The sequence below is a fragment of the Colius striatus genome, chromosome 7 (assembly GCF_028858725.1).
Source record: "Colius striatus isolate bColStr4 chromosome 7, bColStr4.1.hap1, whole genome shotgun sequence".
Lineage (NCBI taxonomy): Eukaryota > Metazoa > Chordata > Aves > Coliiformes > Coliidae > Colius > Colius striatus.
The window spans coordinates 25475376-25501839 of NC_084765.1; the positions used below are offsets into that span (position 1 = coordinate 25475376).

Genomic DNA, 26464 nt, shown 5'->3' on the forward strand with positions numbered 1-26464 from the left:
CTCTGGATTTACTGTACTCTGGATTTGTCAAAAATGAAGTTTAGTATCCTTATACATATACCACACTCACGTACTCAACTGAGCTTTTTTGCTAGAGTATAACTTGCATAGTTGACTAAAGAGTTTCAGTTGGGAAGTACACTGTTTAAGCTGTAAAAAATGTTCAAAGAGATAGAGACCCATTAAAATATGTGAGAATTACAGCAAAAAATACCATGATATAGATTATTGCTGTATACTAGTTTACAATAGGATTAGAACAGCCATAGAAAATACCTTAAGCAAGTTCTGTTTATGGCTTTCACGCTTCCTTTCTTCCTCTTTCCTTGCTGCAACAGATGCCATACGTCTTTCTTCTTCCTGGATGGAAAAAAGAAAACCAATTTCATAAAAGGGGGAATTAAGCAGGTTCTGAAAAGAATTACTAATAAATTGTTAGGATTTTTAACATTTTAATGTTTCTGAATGTTATTGTTGAAAACAATAAAGTTGGTAATTATATATAAATCAAGATATACGGAGGAAATGGATATCTACTCAGATACAAATACTGAAGATAAAGCTATTTAAAACTAGTATTTGTAAAGGTCTTTGAAAAGTGTAAGGCATATGTAGAGTATGACAGGGAAAAAGCATTTTTAAATCTATGTTTATCATATATTTGTATCTTTGTAGTGGGTTTTGCAATCAGGAGGATTTTTTGGTTAGAAAAAACAGAGTGAATGAGATTAATTCTGTTTATGCTTGAATCATAACTTAAGATTGATTTTTGTCATTATAAACTGTTACCAGAGGCCTACTTCTCTCAGTCAGCAACTGAACTTAAGAAGAATATCTTCAAAGTTAATGTAGTACATTAACTTTACTTCTCATCAATATTATTCCATTATCAAGAAGAAAGCCATTGATTCCTAAACATGTAAGTCATGTAAGTGAAGATGCTCAGTTTTCCTGGTATAGCAATTTCATATTGCAATACACCCATATTGGCTTGAACGCTCCCTGTTTACAGAAGGCTGAACATTCTCACAGGACAGTATTTTTAGAATATATATTTTCAAACTAACAAAAGGAACATTCACTAAGAAGTAAAGTCCTTCCAACACAAATATTTGGGAAGCATACTTTAACTTATTTTGATTTACTTCATATGCCAGTTGGGTGTTTCTATTAAAGTGTCTTCCCAGAACATAGAGAAAGTGTTTTCATTTCCCTCAGAATAGAAAGCTCCTGCCTCAAACTTTTCACTTTCTCTTTCCAAAAAGTTACGTTTATGAAAATTAGCAAACAAAATGAACTGAAAACATCATCAACCATGAAGACATATTGCTATGTCAACATTTCTGTATAAATAAAGCACACTATGTTTAGAACACTGTAAGAAGCCCTAATTACATGGATGAATACTTACTGTAAGCTAAAATAAAACAGGAACTTCACATTTAGCATCATTATTATATTTTTAAGAAAAAAACTTCCAAAGCACTCTTACCTGTGTACAGCCCCCCGTGAACACACTATAGATATTTGACATCAGTCTGAGAAGTGATTAAACAAACATCCAATTGTTCCTCCGTGCCTTCAACCTAATAATACACGTACATTACACTAGAGGAATACCTTAATGCAAGTTAAGGCATGAGGCTTGTGATAGAGTAAGCTTCAGCCATATGCAAGAATTTCCCTGGAACTCTAAATGTAAAACTGAACTTGTTTTGTTGTTTTGGGTTTTTTCTTTTGTTCTGAGAGCAGATTCTGTCCTTTTGAGAGTAAAGCTTTTTGGTTGCCTCCTCTGCTACTTGGCTTTTCAATTGTTTCTGAACAGGGTATTACTAAGTGGCTGGTGGCAGCATTACAAAATAATCAAGAGGTCACTAGTCCACTAGGAAGATCAACAAACAAATAAATAAATAACTCATGCCACACTCAGGTACAGAAGACCTTCTACATCTCAATACAACCAAAATACCACACAATTAAACCCAACACCTGAATGGTTCAAGGTGAGGCTATGAAACTCATGAAATAAACACCAGATGTACCCAGGTTAGTGGAAAAGGAGGGGGAGCAGGTGTCCAGGCACTGGAAAAGAGATTTTCCTGAGACCTGTGGTGAAGACCATGGTGAGACAGCTGTCCCCCTGCAGTCCACGAAGGTCCACAGGGCAGCAGAGATCCACTCGTAGCCCGTGGAGGCCCTTACGCCAGAGCGGGTGAATGCCTGAGGGAGGCTGTAACTTCATGGGAAGCCAACACTGGAGCAAGTTCCTGGCAGGACCTGGGAACCCATGGAGAGAGGAGCCCATGCCAGAGTCGGTTTGCTGTCAGGACACTGGAGCAGTCTGTTCCTGAAGGACTGCTGTCCCCATGGATGACCCATGCTGGGGCAGTGGGTAAAGGGCTGCATGCACCCTGTAAGAAAGTTCCATGCCTGAGCAGTTTGTGCAGGACTATCTCCCATGGGATGGACCCCACACTATCACGGTGGGAAGTGTGAGGAGGCCTCCCCCTGAGAAGAAGCAGCAACAAAGTCCATCTGTAATGAACTGACTGTAACCCCCATCTCCCCATGCCACTCTGGAGGGAGTAGGGAGAGTCCCAGGAAGAGGGAGGGGTAGGGGCAGGTGTTCTAAGATCTAGGATTATTTCTCATCTTTCCTGCTCTGTTTTGATTGTTCATTAATAAATCAAACCCTTTTCTCCCCAGATTGAGTCTAATTTGCCCTTGACACTACTTGCTCAGTGATCCCTGTGTCTTTAACTTATGAACTTCTCATTGTATTTCGCTCTCTCTTCTGTCCAGTTTAGGAGGGGGAAGGACAGAACAACTTGGTGGGCATCTGGCATCCAATCAGGGCTAAATAACCACAATAATAAACAAAATAAAAATGTACTGTTGCTCAAGATATGAGTTGAAATGTTAAGAACTACAAACATTATCCTCAGGACAGTCATTTATCCCAATTATGCATTACAGTATACTAAGATTGTGTTTACTTTAAAAACATTCAAGTCTTAAAATAAATTTTAAAAAAGCTAGCAAATTACATCAGTGATATTTTCTATATAAAGTAGATTAGAGGGTTTTTTTGTTGGTTTGGGCTTCTTTTTTCTAATTAAATCCCTTCATTTGACCTCACATTTTTGCTTTCTAACTTGGTTTCCTAAAGAAACAAGCTTTTTACAAAGTCAGTATCTTAATCTTCTCTAAAGACTTTTTAGCATATTGAATATATTAAAGAACTTAAAGTAAATGTAGACGTCTCAAATTAAGGGGTTTTATTATTCAACAGAAGTTTCAATAAATACAATTAGTATGTAAAAAGAAATGCAAACTAGTTTTCCCATCAAGAGAAGTAGGAAGCAGAAATTGACCATTTTATTTGGCAGAAAACAGTTGGCCAATCATCACAGACAGCTCCAAACTGAGGTACTGTTATGTTTCACAGTAGGGAAGGTGAAAATTAGAAAACAAAGTTACATTAATCTATCCAAAGTTAGCCTTCATTAATTTTATTCCTTTCAAAACAACTTAAAGCTTAAAAAAACCCCACAAGTTAAGGCAAAAGTCCACAAAGTTCCCTAACTCAGTTTTCTCTCAGTTTCTGCACATATCTCTTCTTACTCTTCCTTCTCCAAGCCTTCCCTTCAACCAGTCCAAACACGTAATTTATGACATTTCCATACGAGGGTCTACTGCCCTCATTCAATTCACTTCCCCTGCCAATAAGAGAATGAAATTAACTAATGCAAATTAAGTTCTAACCAGAGTCTTTTATTAACTTTTTTTCTTGAGAAATAATTTACCCTAAGAACAGACACTTAAAAATTACTATTTCTCACAAAAGGAATTTGCTCTGCCTAAAAAGAAAACATATCCTAGTTTTATACAATACTCATAAAGGCAGAATGACAGAGAAAATATATGAATAAAGATCAGGGGCCAAATCTAGTTTTTATGGAAATTAAATCTGCATGCATTTCTTGATTAATCTTACACAACACATGCAACCAGTCTTGAAAAACTCAACATCATTACTCCAAACCCACAAAAAAACCAAAACAGAAATCTACAAAGTTATAAAGCAAAGCCTTTAATATCTTGCTGTACTTTCTTTTTACTATCATCCTTTCTTCTCTTTCAGCTCCAGCTCTTTTGACATCCTTTCTATCTCCCTTTTCCTTTTTTTCTCCCCCTCATTATTCTGCTACTGTCCATAACTTTATTTCATCTTGAAACCAAACCTTGCTGGACAAGAAGGGACACTCTTCCAGATCAATGTGCCAGATCATTACAAGAAGATTTGGGTGTCCTTTTGTATATTGAAATCTATTCCATTTATAAGTTCTCCAATTCCCATATAAAAACTTACTAAATGCAACAGTACTGTACTAGCAACAGCAGTGACAGACCACATGATGAATAAGGCATTTAAAAGATATTAGTATCCTTATAAAAACTTCCCACTCGAGCTGTACCAGAGGTGTATGTGAAGCTCAACATGTCCACAGCTCCCACTGCTGCTCCAGCAGCACTTCGTATATCTAACTCCGCAGGTTTTGGCCAAACCTCTCATTACATCATCTTTCAGGAGGCAACATCCAGCAAGACCTGAGAAGGATCCCAGAGAGATCACAGTGGAATGCACGTATTCTTCCTCACTACTTCTTTTAGCAAATTCTTTTTTCACGAGTGATACCATTTCAGCCACAGGAGAAAATTATGCTAAGTTAGCACCCAAGGAATGCAGCATTTCATTTCCATAGTCGATTACTGGAGACCAAAATCAGCTCTACTATACTTGATATAAGCTACTTTAGATAATGAAAAAAAAAGTCAAAGAGACTCAACACAGTACGCTCGAAATATGCAAAATTCAGCTCACTTATACTTGCAAAAGGCAGACTACTTTTTGTTAAGCATACCACAGAGGCTGGTTTTACACAAGAATGAAATAAGAATATAAGGATGTTTCTAGTAGAAATATTGTCATGGAAAATAAAAAGTTTTTTTAAGATTTGTTCTATAAGTGCTACTTGACAATTAGATATATCTCAGATTTGTTAATTTTAGTATTTAGTATATTTTTGCAAGACTTGATTTAAGAGAGAGGATTACAATCCACAAGAATAAGTCTAGAAGTACCTAGAGTATCCTATTTGCAAGTGGTAAGATTGCAAGCACAGAAATGTCTAAGTAAATAATCAAAACCAAAAACAGCTCTCTTACTATAAGCATTCAAAAGCTATAAAACCTCAGTGAAAAGATGCGAAGTTTTACTGTCAAAAATATGCAGCTTGTCTTACAATTTGGGAACCACAGCATATTTTTAAATATAGATATATATATACACATTATATATTACACATACACACATACATATAAATATATACACTCAGCCAATTCTGTTGAGAAAGTGTAGATAAAGTGATGGATAGCAACTGTTCCTGGTTAAACAATTTCTCAGTAAAGATTATGTACACATTTCACTCATGTTTTAATATTATATTACATGCCTGCAGACAATATCTACTTACTGTTACAAAAGACTGCAGGGGGAAAAAAAATAGCATATAGCTAAACTAAACTACCACTGTATAGGTCCACTTTATCAAAAGTTCAGACTACAAAACACATTGGAAAAGCCTCAATGCCCAGAAAAATAACTATTATAGGATGTTAACTCAACAACATAAATGACTACATATGCAATCTAAGCCTGTTTTGACTGTAACACTCTTTGATTTTACATAAGTCTATTTCACTGAGCCATAAGTCAAGTCACATTAGCCCATCTTAGATGTGAGGTAAAGATGTAACCGCTAGAGTTACTAATGGTTAACATGGGTGACACACAGTAATCTGTCCAGGCCCTGTAATTCAGCCTCCTCCCCGCCCTTTAAAGCTCTAGATTGATCTATCAAAGTTTAAGAAAGTAACAGATTTCCATTGAGTTGATGTTTTAGATAAACAATAAAAAGTGAACGGATTTTTCAGCTGGAAATCGTCTTTTAGTGGAGATAATAAGCATTTACAGTCTTACAGTGAAACTCATCACAAGTGACTCTTTTTCACTGATTTCACCACCAGTGGGTTCATACTTCGGTGATTTAAAAGCTTAAACCTTACGTTCAAAAATGGCCTATGAATGAGACAGCCTAAGAAAACACCAATTTCCTTATGGGTCAGGGTTGACAAGGTGTCATAATATGAATAAAAGCAAATCTGCCCTGGCTTAAGAAATATTAAAACAATTACAAAGCAAAAAGATTTTCTTCAAAGTGCAAAGTTTGATTTTTGTGGTAGCCATGTTTCTGAATAGTTGCCTTTCTCCAGAACATCACACAGAAAAGGCTTGGCACCGAAGAGCAAATGCCTTCTTGAAAACCAGGCTTCCAAGTCTGTAAGAGACTTTTGAAAATATTCTTCAGATTTTATTCATTCTTGAAATAATGTTCTTGTCCCGGTGAAGCAAGCAAGTAAAAGAAGAGCTAAAAGCAGAAGTAACAATTGTGTCGAACAGAAGAGCTTCTAAACCGATTAGTGAACAGCTCCCAGTCAGAAAGGACTAACATTCCAGTCCCAAGTCTCAATTCTTTACAAGACAAAGCAACGCTTAAGTTCAAAATCGCCTGGACAAGCTTCAGACAAATGAATACCTATAAATGTAATCAAAGTATGTTAACTGAGGGAGAAAAAGCACATGCCCAATATTGTACTTCCATTCTGCCATCAATTATGCTTCCTCTTACAGCCAAAAGCAACGGCATGTTGCATTACTAGGCAGAATAGCTGAATTTGGCATCAACAACTCTCTAATTTTATCACAGATCTCAAGATACTTGGGGTTTTTTTTCTTAAAATCCCAGTTTCTTAAGTCATATGATTATCTGGGTAACAGTTTTTATTACAAAAAAAAAAAAAATATAGCACCCTCTACATGGAGAAAATGTTAGAAAGAAGATCAAGGCTCAAAAACCAGAAGGCAAATAAAAAGAACACAAAACACATTCTTTTTACAAGTAGATTTATGAGCAGCACAACTGGTGAAGCCTGTTTCTCTATGGCTTTTTATCTTGTGGTTTATTCTCTGATGTTTAACAAGGTATGAATTCAGATAAAGTTTTTCCCAGGGCTGTGTGCTTCCAACAGTTTTTTCTCCATACAGATCCCATGGAATTTGAAAAGGGGCTTGAGCTCTTTTTACAGTTTTTCCCATCACTGAGGGTTCTACCAGGATCCACCTCCTCTCAAGAGGAGGCAGGTGGAAGGGGAGGAACAGTCATTTTGTTTATAGGACTCAAAACAATAAGCAAGCAAATGTTTAGTATTTTCAATGCTGGGAATAAAAACTCTTATATTCTAATTGGCTCTATTTTACACCCACAATGGATTGGCCACAGAACAACAGGACAGAGAGTAAAAACACAGGTGCAATTCATATTGCAGTACAGCCTTTGTACAAAGCAAAGGAGCATTTAAAATAAGGTATATACATCAGCACTTGGTCAAAACAGGCAACACTGCAACACTGTTGTTTGTAAAGCGTTTATGTTTGTGGTGATGCTGTTGGATGCATTTCTCTTGTAAGAAGCTCACATTTACATGTCACTTTTAAGTAGATACAGAAGAATTAGCATGGCTAATCCTATATGAGATATAAAAGAGCGGACTTAATGGCCCCCACTGACTGCCTTTCATCCTCTCCCTTACGGTGCATTGTCAAGAAGCCTGCGGGAGACATAGTTGTGTGCAAGTCCACTCTTTCTTATTAGGGTTAGTTGAGCAGCAGGAACAGAAACAAACAGGGAGAGTAGGTTAGACAAAAAGGGGAGAAATAGGGAGATCCACAGAAACTGCATGATCACCAGGTTTGCTAAACCTGCAGATTAAAGAAACCAACAAGATTTTTAAATGAAAGAACATACCAATAACACCAATTTTAGGGTAAACAGACTCATCCTTTTCAGCTATACAGCAAACCAGTAAAGACTGTATTGAGAAAGTTCTAACCAAAAACTTTGCAGATTTTCTCATTTCACAGGGAAATTGATCACCCAGCATTTACTAATGGTTTAAGCATTTAAACACATTAAAATGAAGCAAAAAAGCGCACACCTTTAGATAATACTAAACACAAGAAAAAAGGCTAACGTTTTAAACAGCATAATGTCTATATACCATTTGATTCCATATTGAAGTCAGAAAAAAAGGGCAGTATTTTTAACATATATACGCACACACAAAACCCCCTCTACATTTTACTTAGGAACTTAAGGAAATAACTTTGATGGAAACAGAAATTTCTTACTGTGATTCTCTTCATATCTAGCTGTCGGAGCTGCATCATATGATGGAGAACAGTGTGTTTGTACCATGTCTCCTGAGCTATTGGATTGCCATCAAGGGTGATATCTGACAAAGTTGAGGAATCAGCAAGGCACAGAATATCCTCAAAACTGTAACCAAAAAAGTTTAAAGTTTTAATGTCATAGAGTAGGAATAATTTTTAAATGGAAGATTTTATGTCTTTAGGATAGAATATTAATATTCACCTGTACTGGAAAAAAAGCCATCTGTCAATATTATGTGAGATAAGTAAGTATTTTGAAACAACAGCAGCTGCTGCTGTTAAACTTCATAAACTCTTCACATTCAGGTAAAAGATGCAGAATAAGGTGAACTTGTTAACTATGGGAGTACAGTTTCACCTAAAAAACTCCTAAAATAGGATATAGAACTAATGAAAAAAAAGATAATACAAGGTGTATTTCCCATCAAAGCCAGCATGGAAACCATAGGAAAAAAAAAAAAACCAAGGAAAAAGTCAAATGTAAGTACCACAGAACGATCCTGGGTCTTTGCTACATCATTAAATATTGGAAGAAAAACAATTATGAAGGCATCACATTCTTTTAAAAACTGATCTGTCTATTGTTCCAAGTTCAGTCTACAAACACTAACAAGATGGCTTTTTAGGCAACATCTGATCTGGTTTCCTGACAAAAATAACTGGCCGGTATAAAAAACTATTTAGATATGTACAGCCTGTTTCACATTCCTTTCATTGAAGACAGAATATGAAAAAAAAAAAGCAGATGACTCAGATAAATAATACTTTGAAACAACAGAGAACTATTTAACTTAATTAAAAAAAAACAACTGAGTGACTATAGAAGTAAATGTGACTCCCCGATGCCTCTTAAGAAATTGATTTCTGTGTATAAAGGTACAACAGTCAACCCATCCTTATGCACTTCAGCCTTGAAAAGTCGACTGTTAGGAAGTTAAGTAAGTTCAAGTGGAAAGCATGAAATAATTTAACTTGGTACTTTTGAGAATAAAGTTGAAAAAAAATCTGAAAATAAGAAACAAACCAATGATGATCACATAAAAATACAAATAGACAATTACTTTACTAGACAAGCCAATGATGATACTCTGAAATGAGACCATTTCTGAAGCAGAAAATATGGAATTATTGCAATTTAAAAAATATTCTGAAAATCTCAGTGGCTGTATCAACTAGTTAAAGTTCTTCTCACTTTTGATAGCAGGAAAAGTCTATCTCCACTAGATATCAAACCTTCAGTATGCCCTTAACTTAGGGATCAGAAATTGCATGCAGCACAGAGGTTCACATTGAAAACCGTCATTGAATTAAGTGCCAAGTGCCTTTATCACTGCTATCTTTAAAAAAAGGCACACAATACTCTGCTGAGGATTAACATTCACCTGCAGAGGGCTTCAGATCTACCAGAATGTCAGATTTTAAAAATCACAAATCCCTGAAAGAGTCTAGGTATTAATACAACAATTTCTGCAACAATAGTAATAAGAAATATGGATAAAATATACAAATAGCATCACCAAATAACAACCAGTCTCATCTAGAAGAAGAAATGCTTGGATACCAACATAAACTAGCAGGAATAAAGAAAAGAAATCCCTAAATACAGATCTCAAAAACCAGGGCAGTTAGTACAGGACGCAAGTAACTTGTACATGATACACCCAGTGGATACAGCAGAAAAATGACAGAGCAACTGGAAGATACTACGAGCTTGCTGCTTAGTGTACTAAACAACATAAGAAATGATGGAAAATTAACTGTGCATGGCTTCCAGAGAAGGCAGTGAGGGTGCTTAGTATATCTGAAGAATTTGGTATTTCGTTCATATGGTTAAGACAGTAAGTTTGATTATAATTTTCTGCTTCTTTGTGATATGATTTCCTTTCCATAAAACAACTTCAGTAATCACATTTTTTGAAAACCAGGCCAACATATTAATTAAAATGCTGACTCAATATGTCCTGAAGATAAAAGATAATCTTCCTAAATGACAGAGAAGTTAGTAAAGCTAACTCATAAACATGTTATACTAAGAAAAGTTAACTTCATTTACATTGGACTTAAATAGATTTTGCTTGACAAATATGAAAATTTTCTGGTCTTCAAAAAACAGTTTCAAATAATGCAAATATATTTATTAAAAGAATAAATATATTTACACCAAGCACTTTCCACTAAACATTTAACTAAACAGTATTTCTGCCATTTACAGATTTTTTAAAAAATTCTCTTCAGGAAACAACAGCAAATGTGACCATTTAAACATACTGCTATATTTTGAAATTTTCAGTCTTTCAGCACACCAAAACATTCATTCTGGAGCTGAAACACGTGTGCTTGCTTTAACTTGGTTTTACCCTCCCTATTAGCAGTTCAATTTTAGAGAAAAACAGTAGTGCAAAATAGCTATGTTTTCACATCTACACAAATATAGAAAAACAGCTTTAATAATTCCAATGTAGAAAACTTAATATACTGTACTTGTCACACTGGCATCTCAATCCTAAACCAAGCAAAGCTTTAACATACACTTACCCAACAGACTGCATACTTTACAACCAAGCTTCTTTCTCAGCAAGCAGACTGCTAGGGTAAAGCCAAGTGGCCACCACCCTACAGGAATTAGAGGGCACATCTCAATGCTCTCTAGTCTCTGTTCACCACAAAGGAGCCTTTAACCTGCTCATGAAATATAAAGCAGCTGTGGATGACGCTGTTTAAGCCTGCCTCAGGCAATCCTCTTAAGCAAAAAGTCTGCTTTGCATTCCTAAAAGCTCTCTCCTGCAGGAGTCCCACCAAACTACAGAAATCACTTCTCCTTTCCTGCCCTTCTTTCTTCTTAGATTAATTTTTCTTTGCTACAACAGTAGTTTCAGCAACACACCGAAACAAGTTGTGAATTTGGGCTATATTATCAAAAACTGTTTTCTGGAAAACTTGGATTAGATCAGTTTTACACGTTGTGAGCATGCTCAGTCCTGCATCCAGCTCTTCCCTCTGCCAGAGGGGATGTAAACCTGCTTTTCCTACCTCATCAGGGAACATGGCAATTACTAAGCAGCAGAGTATTCTGGGGTGGTGTAGTAAGCTCGAGCTCCACCAGCAATATGCATTCACATTTACATGGCAAGAGGAGGACACAGGAACACTTGTCCTCTGTTACAGCCCACTTGCTTAGGAAGGCAGTTGCTCCTTCTCTATATATTTGCATCAATTATTTTTCTAAAGCACGTTCCACTAAGGGGAAAAGTTCTGGAGAAGAGAAAGAAAATAATGTACTTGCTTATAGTCTAATGGAACACCCAAGTGGGAACCTTATATTCAAAAAACATTCAAAGAAAAAGCCTTGGGTTTTCCCAGGTTTCTTATCACTAAAGTACTAAAGAAAACAGATATTACCACAGTCAAACTTTCATTCATTTTGTACTGCTTTTTTCCAAATATTTAACAATGTTTCTATAAATTTTTGTTTTGCTATGAAATTTTTTTTTCTTGGTTTTATTAGGCTAAGAACATTTCTTCTTTCCAGTTTCCAATTCATCAACCAAATTAAGAATAACAATCAATTACATGTCCTTTGAGCTTGTATCCAACTTTTTCCATATGGCTAGACAACTTGCCTTACTGAGTGAAAAATCCAGCATAGTGCTGACCTGGACAGCAGTGTAACAATGAAAAATATGTCTTTTATTTCCAAGATTAAAAAATGGTGTTCCCTGGATTCACATTTTAATATACGAGCCATAACCCTCTTTCTGAATCTTAATGGTGTATCTTTCCTGAATAAAAGTTTTTGTAATCTCTTCCCAGACAAATTGGGAATTATGACAAATTCAAAATGGTATTTCTCTCTCTTTATAACTAGTTCTAGAGATATATATTACTTTCAGCTATCAGGTCTGAATTCTTTCCATTTCCATTACATTTTTGCGGCTGACACCAGAAGTTGGATTTCTTTGGTTTCAGATCAGCACAAACTTCTATAGCACTTGATTTTAGCTCATATTATCTTGCCAATATATCCAATATATATCCAATATATCGAGCTGCAGAGAAGCGGCAGCATTCTGAGGTGTCTTCTAAAATATGAGGGAAAAAATATATCAGTGATTAAACGCATGATAGAGTCTCATGCCTTAAATATTGACGATTTTAAAAAAGGATTATTAAATATGAAATATTAACTCATATATGTCAGTATGTATAAATTTAAGACTCGAGGATTTTTGCTGACATACAAAAATAGAAGCAACAAAAGCTTCAATGAGAAGCTGCCTCAGAAACACTACCTTCTCTTCCATGATGACTAATGAAATATTTTAATGAACATGTAACACAAATATATCCAGGTTTTGGCAATAAATCTTGTTGCTTGTTTCCATTAGAACATCTGTTTATCAATTTCATTGTCTAAAAGAAAAGTCAGTTGTATAGACACGTCTGTTTCTAGGACAAAATATCTTTTTAGATTACCACATGGCACACAATAAACCCAATTAAGTGCTTCAAAACCACATAATGTCATTTAAAAGGGTGGCAGGAATATTCAGATGAAGGACATCAATTTGCTAGTATCATGGCTGCATATAACTTCTACAGTCCGTTCAAATATTGTCGGGCCAAGTATCATGACACAGATGGTCAATAGTATAATTCTATGTTTAATCATTTTCGTACCAGAAAACTCCTACATAACAAAATCAAGAAATAGTGGGGTTTTTAGCCTGCAATACTGCTATGTGCAATAGAAGGGTACTACTTCAAAAACACAAGCTATATGTGATCACAAAAAGATTTTTTTTTTAAAATAATGTCTGGTAAATAAAGAGTTAAACTGATCTGCCCACCCAACTAAATTTATGGAACAGCAAAGTCTCTCTTTTGACATTACAATTAGATTTATATATCTATTCCAACTAAAACTAAATTATCTATATTTGCATGAATGTTCTAAATAAGTATTTCTAGCGTACATGACAACTGAGACTAGATTAATAGTTAAACTGAAGTCCCAACAAGTAAATGGCAAGAATAATGATAAAGTATCAAGTAATAAGATACTGATTACATAAAGGTTGGAAAATCTACTTGAAAACCCTCACAGAAATACCGAAACATTTTTCCTTCTTTGAACACTGAAAAGAATAGCACAAATTTGCATAAAACAGCATTAAAAAGGAGTCAGAAAGCAACACAAAATATACCAAGTATACAGAAAGATACAGAAATTCCACTGACTGCAGTGATGTTCCCTGATGGCAAGGGAGCCAGCTACTGCAGTCCCTCATTGTTCTTGCCAAGCTAAGACATTTTTCAGAAAAACAGAAACAAAAGGCATGTTTCAACTCTGGAAATTATTCAAGAGAGGTAAGATGCTAAGTCCCTCTCTGCAGATTAACTAGAGGAAGGGTATATAAAATATTCCTATAGTTCATCTCTGACTTTTTTTAAAAATGCTTAATACCAAGTATTTAAGGAGATGTACTGCATTGGCACTTTAAGAACCTCAGGAACACAGACAAGTAGGTTGAAGCTGTCTGCACAAAACATAATGCAGGTCAGCTTAAAGGGTTCATGTAGCTATTACAATAAAAGCTGATACTAAGTGTGTCATTTTAGAGAAACAGCAGGTACCACAAGAACAGCACACTATTTCCAGTAATTAGAAAAATGAAGCATCTTTCCCCTATCCCACATTAAATTGTTTTATTCTAAGTGAAGAAGGCTAGGGGGAAGGGCTTAAGGTGGAAGACAAAAAAAGGACATACTAAACTGAAGATAAAGCAGGCACTTGTGAGTTGGTTTTTTTTTTTTTTCTAAATATTGGCACTAGTATAAATGCAGACCCTGAAAATGCACAAATATGAAAAATTATAGAAGACAAACATTTATTTCTATGTATAACAAAATGCACTTAGTTACTTGAAACTATAGAAGCCCCACTTCAAAAGTTGAGCTATTCTGTTTCTGTCATCTGGTTCAAAAGACAAATAAGCATGAATATACCTTTCAGACTTTATTAATATATGGGTAAACAAAAAATAAGCATGAAATAATATCATTATCATCAGTAGAATCTGAATCAGCAGTAAGTGTAACTCCACAAATACAATGTTAAATATAGTATCTAGCTTGGGTAATGTTGCTTTAACAGATATCAAGTTTAACAGTAAAACAACATACTTACAAAATGGTTTTAAAATTTCATCATCGTTGTAAACAGTGTGATAATTTTTAAATTAAAAATATAAGTTTTTGGTAGAATACTCAGTTTGACTGCATTGAAATTAAAAAGGTTTGAAGAATTTTTATGTTTTAAGCACAAAATACACAATGGCTTGATTATGCCATGGGATATGTTAGGAAATGAAAGTATCTGCACTCATAGTGTTTGAATTTAAATTTTAATAAAATATAGCTCCAATAGGATACTCCAAATTATTGTAGGAAACAAATTGCTATTTCCCTTACCTAGATATATTGTTGAAGCTGAGGAAGAGACGTTGGAGACGGGGCAAAGTATCCACATCTTTCTAGAAGGAAAGAAAGAGGCATAAATCCAGCTGCTGAAAGTAGTTTTTGAACCTCTCTACCTTGCCTGATGAAATATTTTCATTTCTATATGCTATAACCTTGCTGCAACATTGATTTCTGTTGAACAAGCAGCTCCATTTCTCCCTAGTGCAGACTGCAAGGGAGTGTTTCAGTGCAGATATCCACTCTGCAGAACAAGCTGCATCACTTGCAAAGCAAATGATGTTAAAGAAAAGAGGATAAGGCTGCTGCTCGTTTCTGAACAGGCTTTTGGGAACCAAGCCAAGGTGCTGTCTCAGCATTTAAGCTGAAGGATAAATATATTTTTTTAAAAAATTAAAAGTTTATCTTGTGACCATAAGGTTTTTGAAATAAGTTTTTTTTAAAACAAGGTTTTTGAAGTACAACACAGCAGTGCAATTAGCGCTAGCAAAGAGCAGAGACTCTTCTGCTACAGAGTGATCTGAAGGACTCTGTCACCTTTACAATTAAAATTTAAAGAAAGAATGAGTTTCCAGAATGAATAATTGTGAATATATGTCACTAAAGTCCTTTGTAGAAAACTTGAATTAGAAATAGGTCAAATGTTAGTAAGATGAAACATATCAAGTAAGATGAAACTTCATTTACAAAATATAAACCCATAACTGCCAGGCAGCACCATCTACAGAGACTGATACACCATTTGGACTGCACACCTAACTCTTCAGTTACAAATCTGTATCTCCCTGCCCTACTAAGGAGCATAATCCAATCTGCAACCAGTGGACACTAACCTGTGTCACAGGGCTCACTAGCTACATTTTAGTACAGAATCAAATCTACAGCCCTTCCTCCCTTTATCAGATTTGTGAATAGCATGCCACAAATAGAAACAGCTCATTCTATGCAAACAAGTGAACACAAGGCAGCTTTAAACAAACCACGCAGCTGCTATTAACGAAACACTGAATATGAGCTAACAAGCATTGCTGAGAGTCATCACTCTGTAGACAACAAGCAGGACTTTTTAGCTCAGGTCTGCCATTGCAGAAGCTGTTCAGAGCTGTTCTGAAACCTTCCAGACTAGGCCATGGAAAGATTGAGTTCAAAACAGAATTACATCTGGACACTTCCTCTGTCCCTAAGACTACTTAGCATTGATGCTTAAAGAGGCTGCTGTGCCATGAGATGGATATACATGTGAGGATAAGGAATTATAGGGCTGCACACAGTTATTCTTAAGCAGACTTGTGCTTTTAATGATATGATACACTTGCTAATCTTCATTCTGTCTGTTTGCTGTTCTTCACAATAGTCAGACTTCTTGAAGACACTTGCAATCCTATAAAACAGGATTCTGCCATAAACTAAGCATCAGGACTGCCTTTCAACATTCTACACATCCAGTCTCAGACAAAATGGTCCAAAAATTGTTGATCTAAGGCCAGTGAATTGTTAAGAGATAATTATATGTTTAATTGCTCAAACAAACTATAATCTACTTCGATAACTTGAATTATTCAATATAGTTAAAAGCAACAAGTATGGAGTTCAGCACAGAACCTAATTTTGCTTGACAAATGAGAACATCATCTTTTCCACAACAATAATAACAAACTGACAGTAGGTGGGGGGAGGGCAGATGAAAAATAACAAAGGTTCAAAAAAAGGTACTGAAAGATAAACTTATTAAAATAATATTGATTTTATTTCATGAACTTGAGATAGTAAACATTTTAAACTGAGTTTAGACTCTTCCATTTTAAGAAATAATCAAGTTATAAAAGCTTGATTCATAAGGATAGTATTGTGATAGTAACTGACTAAAACACTCCAAAAACTAAAAGACATAAACTCTTCAAAATGAACTTGGCATGAAAAATTGCTGTGCTACATCACAACGAAAATTATAAACTTCCCTTCCTCTCCAACAGTAAAGTATAAGTAAATGTACATCTTAAATGAAAGAAATCTAAACTCCCTCTCTCAACTACTCAAGCAATCCAGCAATAACACAAAAATATCTTGGAAATTCTTTCCATAAAATATTTGCTTCTATGTTATTGGATTTTCAGGAATTCTTTATTCCAGCAGATTCCAAATTTCAATCCAAAGGCAATACAGGTTTCATTTAAAAAAACAAACCATATTTAAGAAATATATGTATGTTGATGTGCACACAGTTAATCACCTATCATTAAAATAAGAAAAGGACTTTATTTTAGGAAACAGACAGATATTTACTTCAGGTTTCAGAAAATATTACAAGTGCAAGGCTTGAATTGATATGAATTAAGAGTCCTATAGAAGAAGGAGTTAATATCATATTTGTTAAAAAACATCATCCAATTAAAAAACATATAACACCCCCTATCTTCCACAAAACACCATTCCATTAGCATTTAAGGTAAAAAAAAAATCAGAAACAAACAAACAACAAATAAAAAATACAAGTCCCTCAGGGGTGGGTGCTGGGACCAGTACTGTTCAGTATATTAATGAATGATCTTGCTGAGGGAACAGAGGGCACTGTCAGCAAGTTTGCTGATGATACTAAACTGGAGGGAGTGGCTGACACACCAGAAGGCTGTGCTGCCATTCAACAAGACCTGGACAGGCTGGAGAGTTGGGCAGAGAGAAATCTAATGCAATTTAACAAGGGCAAGTGTAAAGTCTTGCACCTATGAAAGAATAACCCCATGTACCAGTACAGGCTGGGGAATGAACTGTTAGAGAGTAGTGTAGGGGAAAGGGACCTGGGAGTCTTGGTGGGCAGCAGGATGAGCATGAGCCAGCAACGTGCCCTCATGGCCAAGAAGGCCCATAGCATCCTGGGGTGTCTTAGCAGGGGTGTGGTGAATTGGTTGAGAGGTTCTCCTCCCCCTCGACTCTGCCCTCATGAGACCACATCTGGACTATTGTGTCCAGTTCTGGCCCCTCAGTTCAAGAAGGACAGGAAGCTGCTGGAGAGAGTTCAGCGCAGGGCCACAAAGATGATGAAGGGATCAGAGCATCTCCCTTCTGATGAAAGGCTGAGGGAGCTGGGGCTCTTTAGCTTGGAGAAGAGGAGGCTGAGGGGTGACCTCATAAATGTTTACAAATACAGAAAGGGTGGGTGTCAGGAGGATGGAGCCAGACAGTGATGTCCAATGATACGACAAGGGGCAACAGGTACAAGTTGGAACAGAAGAAGTTCCAAAGAAACATAAGGAGAAATTTCTTCACTGTGAGGGTGAGGGAGCACTGCAACAGGCTGCCCAGATGAGTTGTTGCATCTCCTTCTCTGGAGACATTCAAAACGTACCTGGATGAGTTCCTATGTGACCTACTCTAGGTGGTCCTGCTCTGGCAGAGGGGTTGGACTAGATGATCTTTTGAGATCCCTTCCAACCCTGAAGATTCTATGATTCTGTAATACCCACACAAACACCCACAATATACAATCAGACAAAATCATGTACTTCCCTGAACTGAACATCATTCTCTGAAATACTGTCTCTGACCAGGAAAGACTAAAATACTGAAATACAGCACAGAGTCCAAATCTGTAAACTCACTATTTTAAATTTCATGCTGCCTCTCACTTTCTGACAACAGGAAGAAAGGAGAAAGTACCAGCTAAACCTGAGAGGAGTGAAAGGCAGCAGCTATAAGCAAGGAAGAAAAATATAGGAACATAACTGATGTAGGGGGAAGGTACAGTATCATAATCAGCAATGACTAGAAAATTCCTATTTATTTAAGTGCAAAAGAATTTGTATATGGCAAGTAACAGAAATTTGAGAAACAAAATGCTCCATAGCATTAGAAGACCAAGAACAAAGGGAATTATGAGGACTGGAAAAATATAGTTATTTATGCAAATATAATGTATTATTTTTAAAAGTGCTTGTTCAAATAATCTACTTGTCATAATTGAACCACAACTGAAATTGCAAAGTGAAATGCTTTACTTTACAATGCAAGGTTAAAGTTTCAACTGGGAAATCTGCTTTTAAGATCAATACCTATTTTCTCTTCATTTGCCCCAGAAATATTCAAATGATGACCTTGGTGCTGGGGAAGGTTATAAAACAGATCATCCTGAGCACCATCATGAGGCACATGTAGGACAACCAAGGGCTCGGGACTAGTCTTTATGAAACGCAGGTCCCGTTTGACTAACCTGATCTACGACAAGGTGACCTGCTTTGTGGCTGAGGGAAAGGCTGTGCATGTGGCCTACCCGGACTTTAGTAAGGCCTTCAACAGTCTCATATAGCATGCTCCTGGAGAAACTGGCTGCCTATGGCTTCGATGGACCTTCTCTGAGGTGGGTGGAAAACTGTCTGGATGGCTAGGCGCAGAAAGTGGTGGGGAATGGAGTTAAATCCAGTAGGCGCCCAGTCACCAGTTAAACCCACCAGTTGGCCAGTATTCCCCAGGACTCAGTATTGGGGCCTGTTTTGTTTAGCATCTTTACCAATTATCTGGATGAGGGGATTGAGTGCACCCTCAGTAAATTTGCTGACAACACCAAGCTGGGCAGGAGCATAGACCTGCTTGAGGGCAGAAAGGCTCTTCAGAGGGACCTGGGCAGGCTGGAGTGATGTGTCAAGGCCCATTGTATGAGGTTCAACAAGGCCAAGTGCCAGGTGCTGCACCCGGGCCACAACAACCCCATGCAATGCTACAGGCTTGGGGCAGAGTGGCTGGAAAGATGCCCAGCAGAAATGGACTGGGGGTGTTGATCGGTAGAGAGCTGAATAAGAGGCAGCAGTGTCCCCAGGTGGCCAAGAAGGCCAATGACATCCTGGCTTGTGTCAGCACTAGTGTGGCCAGCAGGACCAGGGAAGTGATTGTCCTCCTGTACATATAGCTGGTGAGGCTGCAGCTTGAGTGCTCTGTTCAATTTTGGGACCCTCGCTACAAGGATACTAAAGTGCTGGAGTGTGTCCAGAGACAGGCAACAAAACTTGTGAAGGGTCTGGAGAACAAGTCTGATGAGGAGTGGCTGAGGGAGCTGGATTTAAGCTTGAAGAGAGGGCTGAGAGGAGACATGATCACTCTCTATAAGTACCTGAAATAGGGTTGTAGTGAAAAGGGAGTTGGTCTCTTCTGTTGAGTAATGAACAATAAGACAAAAGGAAATGGGCTCAAGTTGCACCAGGGGAGGTTTAGATTGGAGATGAGGAAGAACTTTTTCACCAAAAGGGTTGTTAAGCATTGGAAGGGGCTGCTCAGGGAGGTGGTAGACTCGCCATCCCTAGAGATATTCAAAAGATGAACAGATGAGGTGCTGAGGGATATGGTTTAGTTTAGTGATGGGCCTGCCAGAGTGGGATTAGTGGTTGGACTCGATGGTCTTAAAGGTCTTTTCCAACTGAAATGATTCTATGATACTTAAGATGGTCTAACTGCTTAGCTGAGCTACACAAATGAAGAGAGGGTTTGTTTCTAGGAAACAAACTTGCATGAAGAAAAAGTATCTAAATCTGTATGTTAGAACCACGAAGTTTCATCAAAATTCCCCCCTCTACAACCTGGAGAGCTATCATGAGCTATCAAGACTGGAATCACTAAAAGTGATCACATGTAAACAAAATAACAACTAAAATAAATTGCTGTTTCTTTCACCTTATTGTTATGTAAGTAAGCAAGGCAGCTGAGCAACATAAGCAACATAACACAGGAAAACAAGATTTCACAAATCTGAAATGATTGTATGGTTGAAACAAGTTACAGTAATAGTGCATTTTGTTAAAAACAAAAAGAAAAAGAGAGGAAGACAGAAGTTTTGTTCCTTACTATAGCAGAGACTTGATTATGACGAAGGTTGAGCTCTGTGAGTGAATCCAGTCCATTAAGATTTTCTACAATGGTTAGTAGGTTTCTGGCAAGGTTTAACACTCTCAGTTCACTCAAATGACTGATGTTTTCTATTTTAGTAATCTGTGAAAGAGTTATAATTATTAACATGCTTGCTATGTTTCATATAACTATACAATGGATAAACGTAGCACATAGTTCTTTTACAAAGTATACATGAACAATCAACTTAATACAGTAGTGTGCTTCTTGGGTTTTTTTCTAAATCATGATCATTACACATCATAAATTGCAAAAAACTAGCTACAATCAGCCAGAAATTAAGTACTGGTATTCACTTTGCTAATATCTTTCTAGATATACTGCAGCAAAAATCAGTCAACATATCCTGTCTTACCATCACAAATTAGGTCACTTCAACAGTGTTGTTCTATAGCAGTAACCTCAAAAATATAAAACTAAGACAACATTGATGACATCATGGTACACCAAAATAGGCAAGTTATGTGCACAGCTGATCCTTAATGTCTTCACAGGCACTCAAACACACTCTCCTGGTACCTATGCTACACGAGTATGTGCCATCATATCTCTCTGCCTTCACAGAACTCTGCACCATTTTCCCTTCACATCTTAAAAATTCAGAAGTAACATTCACAGCTCTATGTACAGGAGCCCCATAGACAGACTTTCCAGCACGTCAGGGGTACAGGAACCTGCTGTGCATCAAAGGCAAGGAGCAGCCATAGACTTCTGGAGAAGAAACGAATTACTTTGAAATTGGAAATTGTAAAGATATTCTATGAGCAAGTAACTGCTGGAGTCTGAAGGACATGCTGAAAAGTTGGAAAATAAAGAAGCAGCATCCTTAGTTTGGATACACAGCACATTTGCTTGACAGTCCCCAGCACTTCTTCAGCAACTCATGGCTTCCTGTGATTAGAAACACAGAGGGATCAAATAAAGAAACTGAAGTACAGGAAACAGGCAGCTGTCCAAGGTTTGGTTTTATATTTAATAACCTACTTTAAAGTTTCAGGTAATATTAAAAAAAAAAAAAAAAACCATCAAAAGAGTAATAATAGTTACTGCCCCTTGATTTTATTTTTGACTTCTAGAAATGCAACCATGTTTCACAAAGGCATTAATTCTTGCTCTGTTTACACAATCTGGGTTCATTTCTCGCTGCTTCTGTTTCCCAGAATGATCCACTCAAGGATCTCTATTCAGATATTTATTTCTTCTAGTGGATCTGTCCTTCAGCATCTATCCAGATATTTACACAGGACTCAAATAAAACATCATGAGGAAGGTGAAGTATTGCCATTGCACAGGGGATATTCCTATCACAATCTTACTGAAACCCACGTTATACAACAGAAAGAAGGCAGCAGGTTTTCCAATAGAAAAGACTTCAGCCTTCCATGATGCATGGCAGTGCATTCAAGGACATAGTGAACAAAGCTAACCAGTATATGAATTCCTTTTCAATTAGAATGGCCATCTGCTGGACCACTGCAAGCTCCCTTCAACACCCTGTACTCAGGCACACTATTCTCCTCAATGCTGCCAACAGCACTTAGATGCAGACAAGCAAGATAGTGACTCATGTCACACACTTTCCCAGTAATAATGACATTTCTGATGCTTTAAATCAGTACAAATCTGGCCATGTCAGTTTCCAGAAAGTGTCTAGCAGGTCCTGGAATGGGAGAAAAGGTAAGTTAGCTGTTATTTAACAGTTTGAGAACACATAACATTGGTAATTTTCACACAGCTATACACGTATGTACACATACATATGTATATATCTGCACATGTATGACAACTAGAACATGCTGCTATAAAAACTGTTTCAGTAATTTTTCCATTAAAAAGCATACAAAAATAGATAGCAAAACTAAAATTAAATAACACCTTAAACCAATTTTTTATTTAACTGCTAATTCTAGTATGCATTATTCACTGATGTGTATTATATGCAGAAAAATAAAAGTTACTGTGACACAAACATATTACAGCAAAAGAAACTGAAAATATCACCATTTTGAGCAATATATTTGGACAGAAAGACTTGTAAAAGCAAAGCCAAAAGCAGATGGTTAGCATGACGAGCACAGACCTGTGCAGATGTCTGCTTAGCTAGAATTATCACATGCCACAATGTATAATATTAACCCTGGCATTCACTGCTATTGCAAACAATGATTTCACCAGGAGCGTATAGAGATACTCTATCATTTGGTAAGTTTCAAGATTAACTCTACTGGATTTTCTCTACTTCAATTATGCATGTACACATGAAGATACACCAGCTTTTAAGAATTACTATTAGGTGAGGATCATCACTGCTTTTTAGAGAAAATTACTGTTATTAACCATTTTAGTTGGTTTTGCTAAAATGTAAATCAGACTCATAAATATTGAACAAAAACACTACTGTGTTTTCTTGTTTGTATGTCTGAACACTTACCTGAAATAAATTTATTTCAGAAAATATTGTTACGTGCCACATAATCATTCATCAACAAGTTAACTGCACAAAAGTTGCACCTTTTAACACATATTTCCAAGATTATTGAACAGAAGTTCATGCCTGAAAAATCAAGTGACTTTTTTCCTTTTCCCTCTTATTTATATCCTTGAACCTTTGGCAAGTAAAATGATTCACAGAATTTAAGAGAATACAAAAAAAAATAACTCTAAGGACTCTTTAAAATTTAAAGAACTATAGAATAAATTTCATTCTAAAGTTCAAATGAAATTCAAGTTCAAATTTAATGCATTAGTTCACTGGAAGAGAAATTAAGTCCATTTTAACCCTACCTAACCCAAAAAGCTTTAAAGAGGTTTATACGGAAAATATATCATTTATACTCTGACAGCAAAGATAAGGCCAACAATCAGCAATCTCTCCACAGACACTATTTTGAAATAAAATATTTAGTTCAAAATCATATACAAGTGGTAGTGCATTCAGTATGCCACGCACACACTCATGTGCAGAATCTCTGAACGGTGCAGCATTATGTGTCCATATTGGCCTGTTAATAGCCACAAAAGCAGCATTGCCACATAAGAATTTAAGTAAATATTATTAACATGCTGTATTTTACTATAGGGCAGTATTGAAATCAAGAGCCTTATTAAACCATGTAGGAAAACAGGCAAGAGTGTTTGACAAGGGCTATGACAAGGGAAGTAATATTTTGTCTTTTTTGTAAAGCACAAATAGTGAACGCAATATTTAAGTAGGCATTACTTTTTTTTAACTTTCTTTTGAACAGTTATTATATGAAGGGCTTTTCTTTAAGTAGTAATGCATTTGAAAGCTTGATTTGGGGGAAAAAAAAGTCATATGAGGTTTATCATTAAGCATTGTGGAATCCCATACCTCAATGTTTTGAAGTACATCCAGTTCCCAGAACATTTCTCACTTGGGCGGGGAGAAGTCTCAAAGTTCAGACCAAACCATATTATCCAAAAAAAGCAGCATCCAAATAAATCAAAATACTTTCCCAAAAGTAAACAAAAATGAAAGATTTCTCCTGCTTTTCCTCACCTCCAACCTCTTGGAAACATTCCAGCCTTAGAAGTTTCACAATTTGCATTCCATCTACAGGATTGATTTATATCCCAAGAGAGAGAGTAAGACTGAATCAAGAATCTAGCTTTTCTCTTAAATGCTGCTACTCCATGAAAATTAACAAAACCCCTAATTTCTAGCTAGGCTCTAGTATTATTTTTTAAACTAATAATAAACATCATCATAATTTTTTAGACATGTTCTACTTGAGTATTTATCTTCCCTTATTGAGAGTGATTGTTACGATATCTTACCTCACATAGAATTATTGTGTACAATGAAAGAATTAACATTTTGTGTTACTCTAATGCATTACAAATACCTTTACAGAACTTGTACACAAGATTTAATTGTTCAGGGATCATCTGGGATGACAGGGAAATAGAAGAGATATTGTGCATTATTAACCATAGCTTGGAACACCAAAAAATTAAAATTATTGCAAGCATCTTAGAATATTCCTGTAGTGAATTCAACTACTGAAGAAAGAATGAGAACTACTTGGCCAGATATTATATTTTAGTATTTTATTGTAAATATGTCCTATAACATATATAAATCATAAAAGAGAAAAGGAGTAGTTAAAAGAATAATATTTTTTCTTGCCAGATACGTGAGTACCTTCAATGTCCTCAGAAAGACTTGTGTACTATCGCATTCACTGAAGAGTCAATCTGGCAAAGTGACTTGCCAAGAGGCATCAGGAGGATTTACTGGATTTTGCTATAATGTGCTACATTGAATTTTATGGGTTTTATTTAATGACATCAGAGAAGCCAAACCATGAAAACAAAGACTATGGAAAAACTCTGTTCTGTATCATAACTCAGTTAGCAGTAGTAATACTACTGCAGCAATTTATATTCCATAATATTTTGAAGTAATAATATTGTTGTTGCCAGGCAATATCCTTCAAAAGGCAGCATTTTACTTATATGACTCTTCTCATCTACTGGAGTGTAACAAACAAGTTAAACCACCTCCTGTAAATTGTCTGTCCAATTACAGAGGAAAAGCTGGTGATACCACAATCACTGAATGAATGCAAGTTAACTCACATCTCAAATTCTATGCAAAGCAGCAAGTATTCAGATAATCCTCTACTGTGAAGACTGCTCACCAGATAGTCTCCCTTAAATAGAAATGTCTTTACTACAAACAAATACATGTCCTCATGTTCTGTTAACTAAGGGTACAGCAACTTCAAAAGAGAACTACCGGTCAAAGCAGAGAATTTAAAAAAAAAGCCATAGAACAGATTGCTGTTCTAATACATATACAAATATGAACCACAGATGGTGACTCTGTAAACATCCAATTATCTTATTTCTCAACAAATATATCATCAAAATATTCTATAAAACCACTTGCTATCAACCTTTACTCTTGTGTAGTAATAGATTTGATGAATAGAAGCAACAAGTGCTTGGTTTGAAGACCAATAGATTCAATGCATAGTTTCATCACGTGTGAGACTTATGAACAGTAAAACCACCAGAACACTCCTATCCTAACCACAAATACGGACTGCCTTTCAAGAAGTACTGTAGTAGGTTGTTAATTCAGTACACTACAGCTCAATGAACTACAACACTCAGCCAATAAACAAGTTTTTCATGGCTCTGCAGAAAACATTTTTGCAATAAATGCCTCTTCACTAGTATCCTCAAAATAATTCTTCTTCCCTACTATTGTTTTCTCCTTCTATTTCCCCTACCACTAAAAACTGGTCCCACAGAAAAAAATGATGCCCCAACGTCCTGACATCCACCATTTAGATATTGGTAAATATTAATAAGATCCCCCTACAGTCTCCTCGAGATTAAACAGTCCCAGTTCCCGCAGCCTTTCCTCATATGGGAAAGGCTGTCCCCTCATCATCTTGGTGGCCCTGCACTGGACTCTCTCCAGAAGTTCTCTGTCCCTCTTGAGCTGGGGAGCCCAGAACTGGACACAGGACTCCAGATGACGCCTCAACAGAGCAGAGAAGAGGGGGAGCAGAACCTCCCTTGCCCTGCTGGCCACACTCTTCTTGATGTCCCTCTGGGATGCCATTGGCCTTCTTGGTCATGAGGGCACATTGCTGGCTCATGGTTAGTTTATTCTCAATCAGGACTCCCAGGTCTCTCTCTGCAGAGCTGCTCTTCAGCAGGTCAATCCCCAGCCTGTACTGGTGCAGGGGGTTGTTCCTTCCCAGATGC

The 26464-nt window shown here is 36.5% G+C and overlaps 1 protein-coding gene across 4 annotated transcripts in view; it reads right to left on the bottom strand.

Moving 5' to 3' along the window:
* Positions 1–26464, bottom strand: part of LRRC49 (leucine rich repeat containing 49) — a 53583-nt gene that overhangs the window by 13536 nt on the left and 13583 nt on the right. For 2 of the 4 annotated variants that reach the window (XM_061999432.1, XM_061999435.1), the window contains 4 exons: positions 20657–20800; positions 14825–14886; positions 8312–8459; positions 277–360 (listed from right to left, as the gene is read on the bottom strand). In XM_061999432.1, the coding sequence (XP_061855416.1) occupies positions 277–360; positions 8312–8459; positions 14825–14886; positions 20657–20800 (438 nt within the window). Of the gene's footprint in view, positions 1–276; positions 361–8311; positions 8460–10888; positions 10938–14824; positions 14887–20656; positions 20801–26464 lie in introns of those variants that run through there. The other 2 variants (XM_061999433.1, XM_061999436.1) reach the window with 2 other exon arrangements.